At 37.0% G+C, this 18,800-nt stretch overlaps 1 protein-coding gene across 1 annotated transcript in view; it reads right to left on the bottom strand.

The window, feature by feature from the left end:
- LOC112468612 overlaps positions 1-18,800 on the bottom strand; it is a 57,018-nt gene that overhangs the window by 22,037 nt on the left and 16,181 nt on the right. Inside the window, exons 7-8 of the mRNA XM_025037871.1 lie at positions 11,481-11,782; positions 10,569-10,879 (exon numbers count right to left, since the gene is read on the bottom strand). Coding sequence (XP_024893639.1) covers positions 10,569-10,879; positions 11,481-11,782 — 613 coding nt within the window. The remainder of the gene's footprint in view (positions 1-10,568; positions 10,880-11,480; positions 11,783-18,800) is intronic.

Genomic DNA, 18,800 nt, shown 5'->3' with positions numbered 1-18,800 from the left:
CCAATAATAATTATATCTATTTATTCTACAAAAAAAGTAGACGAAATCATTTATTGTGGTTGAATATTTGTCAATAAAAAAACATGAGTCATTTTGATAATCTTCATTTTTAACCTTTGTATCTTCCTTTTCAGATATCTTATCTCATTGCCGATTAAATTTTCAAAAAAGGAGTAGCTCTTTTTATCCTTAAATATTAATTACGGTTAAAAAATTGTGTTATTGTGACTCGAGTTAATCGAGGATTTAAAACAGAAAAGTGTGTAAGACATTAAGCTTCTTAGGCTTAAATGGGTTAAAAAATCCTATTGAAACTGGCGAAACATTTTGAAGTTTAGATATTTTTTTTAATATGGATGTCGAGGTATTGATAATTTATTAATCACGGGATAATTTTTAACAGTTAATCTTTCGGAACAATAATAATGAATAATAATAATAATAATGAAAATAGGAAATTCTTGGTTTTCTCTGTTTGACAGGTTGAATTGGATTTTATTTTTATTATAACAATACTGTATTCATATATTGAAGTTTTGTTGCCCGATTAAGTATATTTCCCATAATAATTCTGATTTCGGTTAAAAAAAAAACGTACTATCTTCAGAACTCTATGTATACGTGGCATGTGAGTCGTGAGATCTGACAAGTATCCTAATTAAGCGGCATAAATGTATCGTTTATTTTCTCACAGGGATCACAATGACTTCTACTAAAAGCGTGTGTCCTTACACATATATTTAAATATGTTAAATTAACTCATTCTCAAGATTAATTCGGGCTGTCTAATTAACGAACGTTATCAACTTTTTCTCGCTATCATCACCTTCGCTTTTTCACATAAATGAACCGTAAATGCCGCACTTAAACGCATTGTTTCCAGTTGTTGGAATAAAAGTTGCGCTTCAGTTATTCTTCATTAAGTTATCAACTAAGACAAGTTAAATGCGAACGAAAGAGTTTGTTACAATTGTAAATGTGTAATGACGACCAACTTTTCATCGTGAGAACGCGCTCTTTCCGAAGTAAAAGTCTCTTCCACTTCTTGCTAAGTTCTTATTATTGACGGCATGTACTACATTATAAATGGTGTTATAAATAATGTAACAGTCCGCTTGCGAGGCTAGCCGCGAGGTAATCTTAGCGAGCCGAATTTCCCGACCATGTAATTGCATGTTGTAATTACGGCCGCACCACTTTCCAGTTCGAAAGTGAAGTTCATCTAGATAAAATCAAGTGAGTGGTGGTAAATTCATCGCGACAATTAAGCCGTAAGCATTGATAATCGTTAATAATTGATCGCACAAATCGCGCTTTAATATTATTAAACTAAAAAACAGCAAATTAAATGTCTCAAGTATTTTAAATATTGGCCTGAAATACTGCGGCGAAAAGGGAAATTCGGCAAGTTTCTTTTCTTGATTTATTTTCCGAGAATATGGCGTGTAAGAATTCCGATCCGTCGCGATGTGCAGGTTTGCGCATGGTTACATCGAGCTGACGTCGCTCGAACTCTCCTTATCTTTCGCGAACAAAGCAGAAACGAAGTGCAGAAACGAAGAGCCTTCTTTAACGGCTCTCGAGAGTTATTCACCTGCAACTGTGGAAACTGAGAGCTCATCATTCGCATGATTAACGGCACGCGCAGCGATTGTATCTTCTCTAAAAAGATGAATGAGGGAGCTATGTGAAAGATCCGTCGCGTCATACTCGTCAATCGTGAAAAAAGAAGATAATTTTAAATTACACCGAAAAAGCGTGTGGAGCTTCCGAACAATGAAGAAGCTCATGCAATAAAGGGTATTTTGCAATTACGAATAATGTAGATTAACTTTGATCTGGGTTTAACTTACTTTTTATCTTTTTCTAGTTCTAAGAATAAAAAAAAGTAAGTTAAATTAAGCTTAAAGTTAAACTGCATTGATAGAAATGGACATACGACGATTAATCGTAAATCCGCGGAATTACGATTATTCATCGATTAATCATCGATAATCACTTCTTGCAAAACGACACGTATTTATCGCGCATCGTTCTCCAGATGGAGAAGAGTCGGCCGAGCTGAATTGACGAAATGCAAAGCCGAGAGAAATCGGTACGGCTTTAACGGTACGTCGTCGCGTCTCCGTCGCGTCGATTGGATCGGCCGGCCGTCTATTTGTTTCGACGAAGGAGCGCGGGCTCTCCGTCGTCGAGCGCCTTCTTTAACGGCTCTCGAAGCGTTATCCACCTGCGACCGTGAAAACTGAGAGCTCATCGTTCGCATGACTAACGGCACGTGCAGCGATTGCCGTGTCTCACGCGAGCGCAAACGCGCCGCGTGAGGCGCGCCGCGCCGCGCCGCGTCACAAAATTAATGGGACGGATGCGAGAGCGTCGGGCAGCGTCGACGCGCGTTAGACTTTCGACGGGGAAAAAAACGAGAACGACCTTGTTTCGCCTTTCTGGAAATCTAATCATCACTGATGTCCAAGACGAGATATTCCCGCAAACCAAAAGTGACGATATCCGAGTAACACAGACGGATAGGACGCGCGTCCTGAAGGTTTTCGAGGAATTCTTCTCTTCGAAATATTCTCTCTAGCGTGAGAAAATTCTAAAACTTCTTTCTTTATTTCTCCAGGATGTCTATTCAAATCTAAGAATAAATTAACCCTTTAACTGCTTTTTGGACAAGAATACTAGCGACGATATTACATATTGTCCGTTAGACGCTTTGGAGTTAATTTGGGCCGCAAGTTTGTCAAGCAAATCTTCATAATTTGACTACAAACATGACCAAAAATCAAGATTGTTTAATCAACTAATGTTTTATTTTATATTAATATTTGAAGTAAGAAGAGAAGTAAAAGGAAAAAATGCATAAAGAAAAAATACTAATTTATTTAAATTGTTTTTCTGTATGATAAATTCCAAAGCATGGAATAAAACAAAGGGCAACATTACAATGTTTACGACTTGACTTCTGAGAATCTGACTAGGTTCCTTTCGTCTAAAGTCTAAAGCATCTGACGGGCGATGTCGTCGTGCGAGTATTCTCGTCTAAAGCAGTAAATGGACTAAATTTTGCTAAACTTCGTAATTCTTTTTCTTACTTATACGATGATAAAGAAAAAATTAATTAGTAGTGTTTTAAATAACAGATAACGTTTTAATTAAATCCTTTTAACAGATTAGAAAAATTATAAAAGAATCTTAATAGAATTTCATAAATATTATGTAAAAACTTTAATGAAGTTACAAAAATATTACACACACAAAATGTTCATTTATTTATCTCCAGGAAATAAAAAAATACAGAATCTATTATAAACATAAATGACATAAAGATGTCAGTATTTAAATATTAAAAAACTATTTTTATAAACAAAACGAGATTTATGCAAAAATTTCAAGCATAACTTATGTAACACTTTGATACGAAAAGAAAGTAGTACTTTGCTACTTGCAAAATAAAAACAAAATCGTCGAGGAGATAATTTTGGGAAATATTCTCCAGATTGTCCCAGGTTCTCCCAGGTAATAGCCAACTTTCTCTCGCGATCGTTGGATTTTTATTTCATTCTTATATAATATTTTGCATTTTTATCTAATACATATTTTAAAGTAACCACTGCACAATATTACTTTGACTCGATCGCCAAACGTGTTCGCTACGATATATTCTCGTATCGGTCGGATGACGATGACGACGTTTTAATTTATAAACTCGACATAACCTCAGCGATAAAACCGGTATCGAGGCACGTTGTTGCGGTAAATTGCACAGATTAGCGGTCCAATACGTGTGGCTTATCGCGTACGTCAAAATGTTATCCGCAGAATCGAACGGTCGCGGTAAGACCGTCACACTTAGGTAAACAATGACTTTTTTCCTTATACAGTCAAAAAAATTGAAAAAGAGAATAATCACTTTTTGTAGCTTTTAGACGTTTAAAAAAGTTCACGATATAGAGAGATGTTTTAGCTTCGTCGCGTGGATAATGATTTTTGTGATCAATTAATGAAAATATATTGTATATACATGCAAATTCCATTAATTAATATGTATCAGATACTGGATTCTTTTTAGCAATTTTAGCTGAGCTTCTTGCACGCGGTTTATTTTTCTCTTTTTCTCTCCATGGCAACGTGAAAAGAAAAAGAGGGAAGATGAACCGCGCAAGGAGTTCAGCTAAAAAGAACAGGCCTAAGGTTTCAGTTGATTGAATCGGTCAGATAATATCGTATAAAACGATCCATATAAATACAATTGTTCGTTTACAAAAGAGATACTTTCAGTCAGAGACTCCGCGTGTCAGGGACGTTTCTGTGCAGCAAAAGTAGTGATTTATGTTCAGTACTTGCACAACTCCTTCGAAAATGTGGATTTGGGGATGCTTTTGAACGTGCGAATTTAATGCAGCGGTAATGGTGCTTGCATACAAGTACATCTGCTCTATTCAGCCAACCGCTAATTGGAAAACCGTCAACGTATTCCGTCAATGGCGACGCTTCGAAACAATGCATTTGCTCGGTGCTTCTCGAATCTTTCATTAACTCACCCTAAAAGCATAAATTTTTCAAGACGGTAATATAATTTTGTATTGCAGTGCCGCTTATAGAAGCAATACTCGGCCGGTCGATATTTTTCTTTATGATGAAAGAAGCGGAAAACTTTCGAGAAAATGAAACGGGAGAGACGAGGATGAGGAGGAGACGAGTAATATCGCGCGAGTAATATCGCCCGTCGAGGAACTGTCCTTTCTCGATAAAATAAAATACGGTAAAGTTACTACGGTAAAGTGGGGATATTAACGACAAGAAGGAGATACAAGGACGATTAAAAATATCCGTGAATAAATTCTGACTCGGTTAGATGATTCCGTTAAACGGTTGACAGAGGAATTCTTCGACTGTCCAACAATTCACACTGATTCACGTTGAATTCTGAAAAATTCTGAGTTTTTCACGCAATATCGAAGAGGTCGGTTCTGTGTGGACGACCGAGGGAGACGCGTATCTTCCGACTCTCGAGGTCGCAGTCGTCGCCGCTGTCGTCGTCGAGGTCGGTGAATGCTCGACCGTGATGGAGGCGCATACCATTCCCGGGTGCAGGGGTAGCATTCGCCCCGCCGCCCGCGGGGTTGGTAGACGGACCAGCAGACGGGAGTAACGATTGCCACCACTACCTCTCCCTGACGAGAGGATGCTCGTGCCCCCGCCGAGCCTCGTTCACCTACCAACATCCACCACCTACTAACCGATCGGAAAACATCCCCCTTTCGGTCATTCCCTGCAGAAGCTGCAGAAGGCGCCTATAATTTCATAATAGTTTCATAATGAGGCGTGTGACCGAAATTATGGTTACACTTGCCGAAATTCGTAGAGATACTAATTGAAATAATTATTCTGGCGCTGCAACACATGATTGGATAAAAGCGCACATTTGTCGCAAAATATACTGAAATAGATTCTTTTCCCAAACAAAAATATTAAAGAATTTCGATAGTTATTTTGTCAACTATCGTGAATAATATATTTCATTCTCATCCTTTTTTAATCCTTAACATTATCAATTTTACACTGAAGATGATCTGATAACAGACCGAAACGTATGTTATATGTAGTTTTAGTTTTATTATAAATACAATGTTTCAATGTTAACACTCATTGTCAGTTGCAGCTCTATGCTCTATATTTTCTTTAGTTGATTTATTAATCGTCTAAGCCTTTGATATTTAATCTCATTTGTCTTTGCAGAGTTTGATAAACGATTTTCCTTCAAACATAGCGATCTTCTTGGAAATTATAATTTTTGTAGCACAAATTAAACTAATTACGTCATTTTTAAATCATTTTTCTGTAAATTGTGCGAGGAGAAGAGGTGGCATTTCGAAGATACCGCTAAATCCCAAATGTTAAGATAAACTTTATACTTTACAAAACTTGAAATTATAAACTTGAAAGATCAATATTGGAATGAGTGAGCAAGTTTGAAAATTGTTGGACGCAGTGCTCCTTTTTCGAATTTGCAGTTTGCAAGATTGCAAGATTGCAAGATTGCTCCTCAACAATATTTAGCTCGCCTGTGTCATCCGCCTTAAATTGGACTTCCGCGTCCTTGACTGCGAATTCGCGTGATATCATTCACCGAAGGACCGGACGGCTGTACGTGCGAATCGAGCACGTACAAATCACGCTTTCGACACGCACGCATACGCCAAACTTATCGATAAGTATACGGTCATTCTCGTTGGGATTATACTCACGCAGCAAATCAATAAGGCCAAATCACCTTACCGGGAAAATCCAATATTCGCGCAAAAAGATCAATATATCAGCAACAATTGCCTTAAGAGTGAATCTCACTTTAATCCTCTCTCGAACGTGTCCGGAAAATGTCCTTCAATGTTCTCGAAGCTCTTGTGAAAAGTCGACGAGTAACTTATCATTAACTTTCTTCTACAGAAAGCTAATAATCGCTCGTGGAAACAATAATAAGCGCAGTGAAAATACAAGTGTAACGCTTTTATCTATATTTATATTTTTGCGACACGTGCGAATAAAACAAGGACGTTGAACGAAGAAAGTTCTATGTTTTTTATTTCGATTTGAAACCTGTTTTCATAAGTAAATAGCCAATGAATAAATTAATATTTATCCATCCAAGATTTTTATTGGATAAATATTGACGAGAAAATTCACGCATGAAAGAAATAGCTGGGAGTAATAAATAATTTCGTCGAGTTATTAGAACGACAGACGGGAGCAGCGACTCCCGTCGAAAAAGAGCGCGGCACAATGTCGTGAATGGATTAAATCGCACGTTATCGCTAACGGTTATTTATAGAGTGCGGTGTCGATACGCCGCGAGCGCGAGGAAAAGAAGTCCCTTTGCGTCCATCCGAACGAGTAGAAAGATGCAATAACAATGAAATACAAGTCCGCTGCAAAATAAAGCGCTACTTAGAAGTTGACCGAAGAAGTGAGAACTTTCGCTGTCTTCGGTGCACTCTTGAAACTAGCGCATATCTCTCCTCTATTGCTCAACCACTCATAATTCAAAAATTCATTAGCGTCTCAGGTTTATACAGATATACACTCTGCGTATTTCTATCAAATTAAAAGAATAATGGAAGCAGGGTTGTTCCAGAATTAGAACCGATTTCGGGGCATCCGGATTTTAGATTTTTAAATGACTGCATCTATCAAATCAGACTCTCTCTCTTATTCTCCCTCCTCCTCTCGTAATTCCGTGTAGTGCTTTTCTCCAAGTCTGAAGTCCGACTTGCGCGAGAGCCTGAAAATTTGACGAGGTGTATAGACGAGCCGCGCGCTGGCGCACAGGCGACCGAATCGGCGGACGCGGAAACATTCGCGGATGAACCTTCCGTCGGACGAATCAATAACGGGAACCCTCGGGTGTGAAGGAGACACCTCCGGAGCGGCGGCAGCGGCAGCGGCAGCGGACCCGCTCACTCGCTCGCTGCGCGCGCGGGGATGTCCCACGCACAATGTGGCGTACCTTCTGCGCGCCCCCCGCGTTTGTTCACCCGCTCCAAGACGAAGGTAAGTTTCGTTTTGGGCGCAGGTAGCTACGGGACCCCCGAGTTTCTTTTTTTTTTGGTATATTTCTAGCATTGTTTTTCTTGTACACCAGTAACTGTACCAGGCGAGCGACTGCATTAAGCTGTGTCACATGATGCGCATTCGTGCCGGTGAAAAGTCATGTAGACGTGATCGATAATGACAAAGATTTGATCTTTGATGCTCCTCCAGAAAAAGGAACGAGGTCGTCAGGATGAACACAAAATATTGCACAGAAAATTATAAAACACAACTGAAAAGAGCACCTATACTTGAATGTATGAAAGTATTTATATTTGTGTATAAATATTTTATATGTGCATGTTTAGCATCTATGCACAGAAATGTATTATATTAATTTTCGAGGGAAGAGACAGAAATTGAGGAAAGCTCTGAGATTGAAACTCTTTTAAATCGATGAAGAACTTTGCGCGAAACGAAGAAAAAATATGATAAGAGGGGTGCTAGTTTCGTCAGTTACGTTACTGATTAGGATAGAGGAGCATGGGACGGCTCGCAACGTGTAACATGGCCGAGGCCTTGTCTCTCCCTCCCTCTTGCCGCCCTCTCTACCGCACAGACAAGCTTTCAAGGTCGGTTACATTCAACTGGAAAATCACTCGCTGTAATGCTGTTAGATAGCGCCACGTTACAGCGTCTGCAAAACACGTGGTGCAACAAAAGTCGCGCGATTGTTGAGGAGAGGGGACCCTACAGTAAAGCCACTTATCAAGAAATAATCTCCAGAATTCTCTAAGATTCTAGGGATAAAAATGTTCAAATTTTTTTATACTCTAAGGCCCAGTTCAACAGTGGCCAGTTAGCTTAACTAGTAGTTAAGCTAACTGGCCACTGTTGAACTGGGCCTAAGTTGCGAGGATTGCGAGGAATCGAAGTATTTAATGTTTTTTAGCAATAGATCCCAACAGCAATAATACCCTGTGTATCTGTAGAATACATATACTAAGGATGTACATACTCGAATATAAAGTTCACTGGTCTATAAACATGTTCTTTTGCTAGAAAACGATCATATTCATTTCGTTTCTAAAGAATTGATCATGCACTTATTACTATTTTTGTTGTTTAATTGTATTAATTGTATGAAAAAATGGTGAGAACGAAAAACATTTTTAAAGTACTTTAGCATATACTGTCTTACGTCGATAAAACTGAAAATGTGAATAGAGTTATCGACGATTGATAAAAATCAACAGTCGGTAATTATCTTTCTCGTAACTGTTTAAAGTTTTCGTGTCGTGTGAATAAATATATCTAAAAACTACTAAAGATGCAATTTGCGTTATCGGATTATGCATATATATAACATTCGTAGCGGATCATAAATATTATTAATAGTCATCAAATTTTCTACACACAACACACTTTTGTATTTAACTACATGTTGGACATGCAGCTTATTTCTATTAAATTGCAAGAAGTAATAAATTGATTAGTAACGTTCCAGAAAAATTATAAAATATAAGAATTATGGCAAAGATTATTTTACGGGAAAGATTATATAGACACTGCAGAAATGCTACATGCAACAGATAATGGATAATATATGTGTGAAAGAGATACAGAGAAGTTAGATACATGTTTGAAAAAATGGCAATATGAATATAAAAGATTAAAAAAGATTTAAAAAAGAAAAATTACTGCGCGCGTGTGAGTTAAGGAAAGAATTTTTAAATTGTTTAAGGATCGATCGCTGAAAAGTGTACTACATATTTCAATCTACATCGAGTAATGGAAAGTGTGATGACACATATGCTTTCACGCCAAACTTTACACGAATTCATCATTGATGCTATTTAGGACATCGAGTACACATTGAGTTAGAATTAACATATATGCACAGACATAAATTAACTTCTTAATGATTGTGTAGCAATAGTAAGTTACTTAGAAGCAAGCATTCCAAGATGTTAAAGAATGAGACGTTAAATCAGTGGCACTCAAATGCCACGAAAGGTCACACACGATACAAGTCAGAGAACTCTTTCACAGGTTACTTATCAAAAATTACGGGCTTTCAAATAGCGAAATCTTTAGGAAACACGACGTAAGTGATTTGTTCAAGCGATAATGACAATCGCATAAAAGTATTAATTGGTCAATCAAAGATATATATTACTCTTTTTAAATTAAATATAAATGGAAAAAGTTATTAAATAATTAAGTTATTTTGTATTACTACATGCGCTATATTTGCTATTATTGACCTTCTCTTTATTGTAGAAATGTATAAAACGCATAAAAAAAATTATAGAATATATCATAGATATATTTATAATTTATTTCTCATTTTTTTAAATAAATAAATTTTAAATTATTCCGAAATTTTTCCTATTATAATTCTCAGTAATGTTCTTTGAATAAAATCACATACTGATCTAATAAGAATTCTTTTTTAAATATAATAATGAATAGAAAAGTAATATATAATCTAAAAGAAACTGACATAAAGAGATGTTTTCTTAAGATTTAAACGAATTATTTCATAATTAAATAAACTAAATAACTTTTCATAAATGCAAAATAACAAAAAATGTACAATCTAATATACTATGGTTGAACAAAAATTGTCACTGATCGCTTATACAATATCTCTTTTTCACGGCGATACCTGATATTCACGTCCATATTTACGTTCCAAGTAACATTCTACGGTCCACCAGCAATACTATTACGAGCACTGCTAATCAGAGGATAATTCTTCAAAGCCTCAAGTCAAGACGTCGTGTCTATTCGCACATCTTATTTAACGCGCGTCATTGGAAGCGCGTTTGATCGCATGTTGAATTCATAATAGCACTGCCGAAAGAAAAAAAGAAAACGGAAAACGGGACCGTGAAATCCATCTTGAACGTAAATAGGGGCCTGTTAGAGAGTCTCAGATTCGCCGACGACGTCGTGTTTTCCGACTATGCCACGCGCCGAACGTTCAGGCGTGGTGCTTTCTCTTTCTAACAGCGCGAATCCCCGGCGCTTACCTTTCTTGATGAGCAAGCTAGTGACCCTCCGTAGCGCCTCGCGAGTGCTGGAGGCGGAGCTGTGCTTACTTTGGCCGAAGTATTTGTTGGGTGTGATGTTCGTGGGCAGAGTCAGCGGCTTCCTCTGGTCTCCGGTGCTCGGTAGTCGCGCGTCATAGGCGTTGTTCAGCCGCTCGAGATGTTCGATCGATGCCGGTCGCGGCTGATTCGCCTTCCTGGTGGGATACCATCCGCGATTTGGGCCCCCCGCCAACCGGAGAAGCTCAGTGCCGATTATGGCCTGCTCCAGACCGGGATTGTTCCGTCGATAGCTAAAAGTGACGCAACGAGATTAGTAAAGCGTGGATAATTCCCTACGTACGAGGAATATCTCAAAAGAAGAGTCCAAATCAATTTTCACAAATAGACTAACAAGGGGACCTCGCAAATCCGAAAATTCTGATTTTGATGAAACTTTACACACATGCAGGAGGAAGGGATAAATAGACGAATTTATAAATTTTCAGTTGCGGCCCAAAAACGATTCTAAGGGATGAAATCACCCCTCATAATGGGAGCTTTCCAGCAAGCGACACAAGTGTCGTTTTGTCTTTGTTACTCATTGCAAAAAGAAAAGAAAGATAGAACGATTTTTGTCGCTTGCTGGAAAGCTCCCATTGTATAGCGACTTTTTGCTTTTTTTTATATATATCTCTAAAAGTATTCGAAATCTCAAAAATGTTTTATACAAAAGTTTCATGATATTAGCACCTCTATTTAACTACATTAATAATATTTTAAAAAAATGATTATAAAAAAAGAGGTGGTTGCACCCCTTAAATTTTTGGGCTACAACTAAAAATTTTTTACCGTACATATAAATATCTTTTCTGATATTGTTCGGGTGAAAACGAAGGTAATGCCGATGCTTACCCGGTAGCTGTAGTGGGTGCGTACCAGCCGGGTTGTCGCCTCGACTGCGTGGGATTGCCGGCGTGTTGTGGCGTTCTGGGAATGTCGCTGCCTCTGGCGAACACCGGAGTCTCCGGTAGAGAACACGACGTCTGCATACCGGAACCGGTGCCGGTAACGACGCTCCCGCCGGTACCGCCACCGCCGGTACTACTACCCCCGGAGGAGCACGCCTCCGCCGATGGCGAGTGCCTTTTCGTGAACGGTCGTCGGCGGGATGGCCCTGGTAAATCGGTAGGCAGAGTTCTCCGTTCCACGGGCACCTGAGGGAGACAAAAGAAAATTTAATTAATGACAATTAAGATTATTTCTAGACTATTTCTAGAGCGATATACCGAGGAACATAATAATATTCTAATCTTAATTTAATCTCAGAATTATAAATTAAAGAGATGCTATCGAGATTATTAGAGTTGATTGTATATTCAAGGACATTCCGCGAACGATTTAAAAAAAAATGAGAAAATATATTTCGGCGAAGTATCTCGCGGAATAAAATAACAGTAGGTACCTATATAACTTAAATCTTGGAAAAAGTTTCTTTAATTTACTTAAACATTTTTATTTCCAAATAAATTTACAGCGTTTTTAGAGACAAATTAAAAATAAATTTCATTATTATTCAGACATTTTAATTCTTTTTTTTATTTATACGATTATGAAAAAGAGGATAAGAGTTGCCAATTAAAAATATCAAATTTGAAAAAATATTGAAAAATAGTGAAAAACTTTCATAAAACATTTTCATGTTGCATAAAATTATCATCTTTTTATTTTAAAATAATACAAAAAAATATAATCTGTCCAAAGAAAATATTCACATTTAAATAACGCAAAAGAGAATTCTTTAAAATCAAATATAGTATAAACCTAGATATTCGCAATATAATCAATTAATCATCTAAAAAACAATTTCGATAAAAACTTTTAAAAATTTCGACAGAAAATTCCCCGAAAACTTTGTATTTCTTGATGGAAAACAATTTCCTGAAAATTCCAGGTTTTCTTATAGCAGATATTTCGAATAATAATTTTAATCTGGATTTTTAATCGGTTACTTTAAATTTTAAACTTTTACACAAATGTGCTATTAATTAAACAGCTATTACCTAAGAAACAACGTAATTTTCTGCGTTAACCGAGAATGTAGAAATAAACTTACAATTAGTAGACACACGGACAATTAACTGACAATTACCGCGAGTTCGAATTACCAGAAGGTAATCATACGAGATATTGCAATAATTTTTTACCGAAATTGTTATATGAGCGCAACAGCATTCACGTAAATGATGATTTTTCAACAAAGCTGCACACTACTGATAATGCAGTTTGAAAAAAAAAACATAGTGGAAGAGAAAAAGGAGTACGAGGGTCGGCCCTTCATCAAGGACGTAAGAATCCGCCCTCGACTACGACCAGCAAGACAGATAATTATTGCGCTGTAAATCATTGTTATCGCGCCATTCGAGCACGGCCGGGCGCGGCAATGCTAGAAATTCAGTGGGCGAAAGTTCGCCGCTTCGTCTTGCCTCAACTTTTATTGCGAGACCGCCCGTGGCAATAATTAACAACTAAATGCACCGTGTTTTCGTCATGAAAAATCTGACCTTTCCTTAGTCATGCTTGAAGAATGGCAAGCCTAATTTAACGACGCGATAATGTTAATTTTAGTGTTTCCTGTAATATGAGCCAGTGTTCTTTTCTATAGCGATATCATGTTCCGACAAAGAGAAATTCGATTTTAAGTTAAAAATCGGGGAAATGTAATTAAAATTTAAAAACTCCATTAAATTTTTACAAAGGCAAAGTCTCCAGATTCACTAAGAAATTGTCCACCACCAGATTAAGAGTGTTTATATGGGGAACATTTGTATACACGTGAACTACAAGTAATCCGACGATCGTTGATTACTTGAACCACGACGATTAGACAATTAATTAATTAAGATAGTGAAGACAACAAGGAAATGTATCATAACCGACGGATTAGCCTTGTATCCGATTATTCCGAAAATCCCTTGTCGGGATTCCTTCTTCCCGTAGTTATATTAAAATTACCGCGGCTGCACGCTCGACTTCATCCGCCGGCGCGGTGAAAGCTAGCGGAAAGGACGACCGGAGAAAAAGGTGGTCAATATCCCTAATGAAAACTTTACGCAGTTCAGTCAAACTTCTTCGTCTCCCTTGCCCTTATACTCTTTACAGTTCCTCTATCCTCCCCTTCGTCCTCCTCGTATAATCCAAGCAAACTTTTCTCTTTGTCCGCCGGGTACGTTAAGGCATCCCGAATCCCGACGCAAGATTTTTGAACGGGGATACCGAGTCGACCGACGGCGTATAAATTGCGTTCCTTTAAACTTTAAGACTTGTCGATATTTATTTACATCCTATTGATGAAAATTCCTCGAAACGATGAACATCATCGTTTCGAGGAATTGTCATCAACCAATTGTGTTAGGTCACCTAACCTGATATAACACACTAATCCAGATAAAATAATATAATCTAGAATTTGCGTAAAGATGAGCACGTTAGAAATGAACAACGAACAATGAACGCGAATGTTCGAATATTTGCATTTACGTTTATTGTTTGATCGTTTCCATAATGCGGTTTACAAATCTTGATTAGAACCCGAATTAAGAAAAGAAAATGTATGAGAAAAAGATATGGTTTTGAGAATACTACTGTAACAAAATTTTTAAGAAGTCTTTTGCTGTACTATCTTTTCTCTACTTCCGAAGTTTTTAATAATATTAGATTTCAGAATTATGAGACAAGATCATCTCGTCTATTCATAGAAGAGAGTAACTTGTTCACACACAAAAATTTCTTAGCACACATTCACTAAGGAAGCGTCTGCTCCAATTAAAACGGAATCTCGGCGCCCGTTGAAGTACAAACTTATTCATTTCATTAACATAAGATCGCGTCGAAAGTCCGACTTTCCTCGACGCGAGTTTGCGTTCATTTTTATTCATACTCAGGTCGAGTCGAGTCGACTCCTATCAAGCGAAAGGAAATCGGCTCGCGACTAGTTATTCGCACAACGAGTAAACGAAATCGAATCATTTGCTCGCCGGCCAGACCGTCGCGTGTTTCATCCTTTTCCAATTAAGCAGTCTTAAAAATCCTCCCCCGTTCTCATTTCATTATTCAGTATACGAAGGTAATTGCGAAGGCGCGTTTCAACAGAAATCTGAATGTGAAGATAAATAAATCGAATGTATATTTGTGTGTATGCGTAATATAAATTTAAATATATTCTAATAAATATATTTGAAATTTTATTACATTTTAATTTTATTTTTTTTTTCATAGCATTATATTTGCGCTTTTTAAACTAAATCTTTTATTGATCGTTTTCCTATTATTTACAAAATAATTTTGCGTAAAAATACTATAAAATATACTTGGCGTTTTTTTAAAAACATTTTTAATATGTTTTATTATATTTGCATGTGCGCAACAATATAAATTTACTCTCTCTTCTTTTAAAAATTTTCCGCGCAGCAACTTGTCTTTCGTCCCTCCTCATTCTTGTAGAACAACCGAAGTTACTTGTTGTCTATCTACTTGAGGTAACTCATTGAACGAAGTTTCGCTGATGCGACGATGTAAGGAACGTGCACGAGCACGCATCACGTGACAAAGGATTGATAGATAACGTTCTTACGTGAAATTATCGCGAGATGGACGTTAATCTTAAAAGTAAAAATTATTTATTGTACATGTAAGATTTATGTATTTATTGTACATTAATTTCGCACAAAACGACTGCAACACTTTATCTCAATGACGTATAACATATGATTTTACACAGTCCTTTTTGCTCAACATACAGAAAGACAAAATATATAGATGGAAATCTCGCAATAAGAGAAGTTACCGAATTATTTTCGTGTTATTTAGAGTTTAAGATTGAAAGGATTATGGGGAATCGAGCTTTTAACAGTATAAAGTATAAGTAAACAGCGAAATCGTGTTGCGTCTTATAGAAGAGCATTCGGCTCGGAGGATCCTCGTTCTCGAAATACGTCTCTCGATTCTCATAACGCGATTGAAGGGTATACTCGATCGTAGGGATAATACAAGACGAGGGGGATAAAACGAGAGGAAGGGGGAATCAGTTCGTTCCTCCTTCCTTCTTTTCATCTTTCGAACTGGGATCCTTTTCAAGCTGCGTAAGATATCCGCTTTCTTCCAATACACGACGGGATATAACGCAGAAATAATTTGACTCCGCCGATGAATCTATTCGTAGATTCGCATAATCGATTCGTAGAAGGTCTGGCCTTAACAGTTTATCTTCTTAAAAATCACATTGCCGAGATATACCGCCTATGTGAGAGAAAATCCGTAATATTTTCTCGTATCTTTTTCATTTTCTACATCGAGTATATCTATGGATTTTCAGGGACCGTGCTTGAAAGCTTTCGAGTAGATTCTAATGGAATTTCAAGTCGATATTTAGTTTTCAAAGTTGAATATCTTGGCAATTAAGCCGCAAATTAAAATTCTGTTCAAGTAGTTTACCTAAGATTAATTGAGAAATAAGGATCAGCTGTTGATCATTATTCTCTTTTAATGACTCTCGGACTTATCGAACAGAAAAATTTTATGGATAAGAAAAATTTAACGTCTGCTTGGAAGGAACAGACTTTATGCGGTAATTTAAGAGTACCTCGTACAGAGTTCAACAAAAAAATTGTGTTTTGCAATATATTGCAGCTCGCGTAGATTGAATCCCATTTCGCGCTGCGACAGGATTACAAGAATACACGATGTGATCTCTCCGAGCCTTCGTCTGCAAAAGAGTCCTCTGCATTGAGACCTTTTATACTCGGAAGCTGTTTCAGAGATCGATCAGATCCTACACTCCTCGAGTATCGGTTCGAGCCTTTCATTTTGAACTGCGCTCAAGCATCGGTTTCAAGAACGGATCATTGAAAAAAATTGCCAATATTTGCAGCCATATTACGACCGAATTTCGTACCATACCACGATTCGCCACTCCGATTCTTTTACCTTGCGTTTTTTTTTTACGACAAGCCTCCATTCCCCGATCGACCTCACCAGGGGTGCACTATTCGGCGGGAAAAGGGGATAGGAGAGAGTGCGCCCCCCCCCCCATAAGATTCTGAAATATTTCCGTGATATTCCTTTTCAATTAAGATCCTTTGAATGAATGAATTTTTATCTTTGCAATAAAATATAAACGTATTACAGAGATTTGTCGGATCTTTTCTGGTTTTATTAAAGTTACAAGTATCAATAGCCAGGAATATCAAGGGAAATCAACCTGGAGTTTGAAATACTATTCTAGCTTGATGTCACTCGCGAATTATTGCAGCGGAAAAAACGTCCACTCCAGCAATGAACGTCCGTCATTTCGATGATCGAGAGCACACGGCGATACCGCAGAAGGACCTTTCGCGATGACGTATCGGCTCGATCGAGGGATCAAATGAAATTTCATTGGACCTCAACGGCTTCATCTTTTCGCGCATGAATTAATCGCGAATGTAGGATTGAATCAGTTATAAGAATGTTTAATTCTTTCGAATTTAAATTCATTTTGGATGACAGCTATTCTGGTTGATAAATTGAAGATTTTCCTCTAGAAAGAAACATCTTTTATTTTGCAGCCCTCCACATGCAATTATTACATAATAATAAAAATCGATCTTTTAGTATTGTACATATTTGTATATGTATGCAAAGATTTCTCACAGCCATTATTAATACTTGGATTGTATCTTTTTAACTCCAGCTTTGCCATTGTATGTGTAAAAATATTTCTTCTTTCTGTCCCTCCTCCCCCCTTTTCTCTCTTTTATGTGAGATGTCGAAATTTTTCGCTTTCGTGATAACATTCTCCATGAATAAATGTAAAATAAAAGAAACAAACGGGTAGTATGCAAAATGTTGTTGCAACGTTCGCGACAAAAATTGCAGGACGATGATCGAGCACAGGACAAAAAAAATTTTTAAACGTCGGGAACAGAATAAATCTGTTTGACATGCATTTGAAGTTGAGGGCAGGGAAGCAAGTTAGAAGATGTGTTGTCACGAAGTATTCCAGAAGGAATCGACCGTGCGCTCGCTTGCGCTGATGCATATTTGAATATGTAACGAGTCTAAACTCGGTTGCGTATCACGAATGTTTCTCCGCGACAGCTGCGTTTATATTTCGCATACGTGATTCGTTACTTCAAGATGTATGACGAAGTACAAAGTCTTTGCCGCGAAGTCTACACGCGGCGCTTTAAGCAAATTGCAACAAACCAGATTAACAGCAAATTTGAAAAGCGTGCTAAACTCTTATAAGATATACGCTGAAATGTATTTTACTGAGAAAATATCAAGACAATTGCAACTTTTTGATATTTTATATTATCAGTAGATGTAATCAAATCGAATTACAATTCTAAAGAGTCAAAAGATGAGTTTTAAATTAAATGCAAGATACAATTTAATTGTATGCTTTGAGTTCAAATCTCAGTTCGTGGCATTCTCTCTCATTCATTTATACCTAAGTAGAAAATAAATCAGACTATAGTCAGTAATTAGATAGCTAGTAACTAGATCCCAGTAATGTGTAAAACATTTTGGAGGCCAAAATTCAACATATAAAAGAAAGAATGATTAGTAGGAATGGGATCAAGTTCAATATGTATTTAAAAATCCGAATCAAATCCAATAATTAAGTTTTACTTTTTAAAATTCGAGTAGATAATATTCATAAGAAACAATATTTCATACATTGTACTTGCAAAGTAATCAATCGCGACTAGTTAGTTCCGAATTTTAGAATAAGTACCTGTAGGATTCGAAATGTACTTGTAAGTAGTTTTTATCGTAAAGAATTGAATCTTTTATAAATAATACTCTAACTCTAAGAATAAAGTTATTAGTTTAAAAAAAAATAAAAAATAAAAATAATAAGATAACTGTCGTGTTTTATACAAACGTTTTGATTCGAAGGAACGTAAAGTTTTTAGTAAAGTTATACTCATAAAAGATTCGATATTTACCCAGTTTCGGATCCCCTTGGAAGTAATAGATTGTTTTTCGAGATATTCATACAGAGTTCGAATCTATTTCGTCTAGGTTCAACTTGAAAGTACTGCTTTTATTTTTCGAAGTAATCACAGAGAGTTTGAAACTACGCCAATACATTCAAACCTACTTGTAAGATACGTAATCCCATCGTTAATGATTAATCCTTAAAGTATATATACGCCAAACTAAAGCAGGTCTCATTCAGTTTAAGGA

This window comes from Temnothorax curvispinosus, unplaced genomic scaffold (genome assembly GCF_003070985.1).
Source record: "Temnothorax curvispinosus isolate PA1 unplaced genomic scaffold, ASM307098v1 QBEX01001795.1, whole genome shotgun sequence".
Lineage (NCBI taxonomy): Eukaryota > Metazoa > Arthropoda > Insecta > Hymenoptera > Formicidae > Temnothorax > Temnothorax curvispinosus.
Note: the sequence above shows the minus strand (reverse complement) of the source record. Positions and strands in the feature narration are given on the sequence as shown.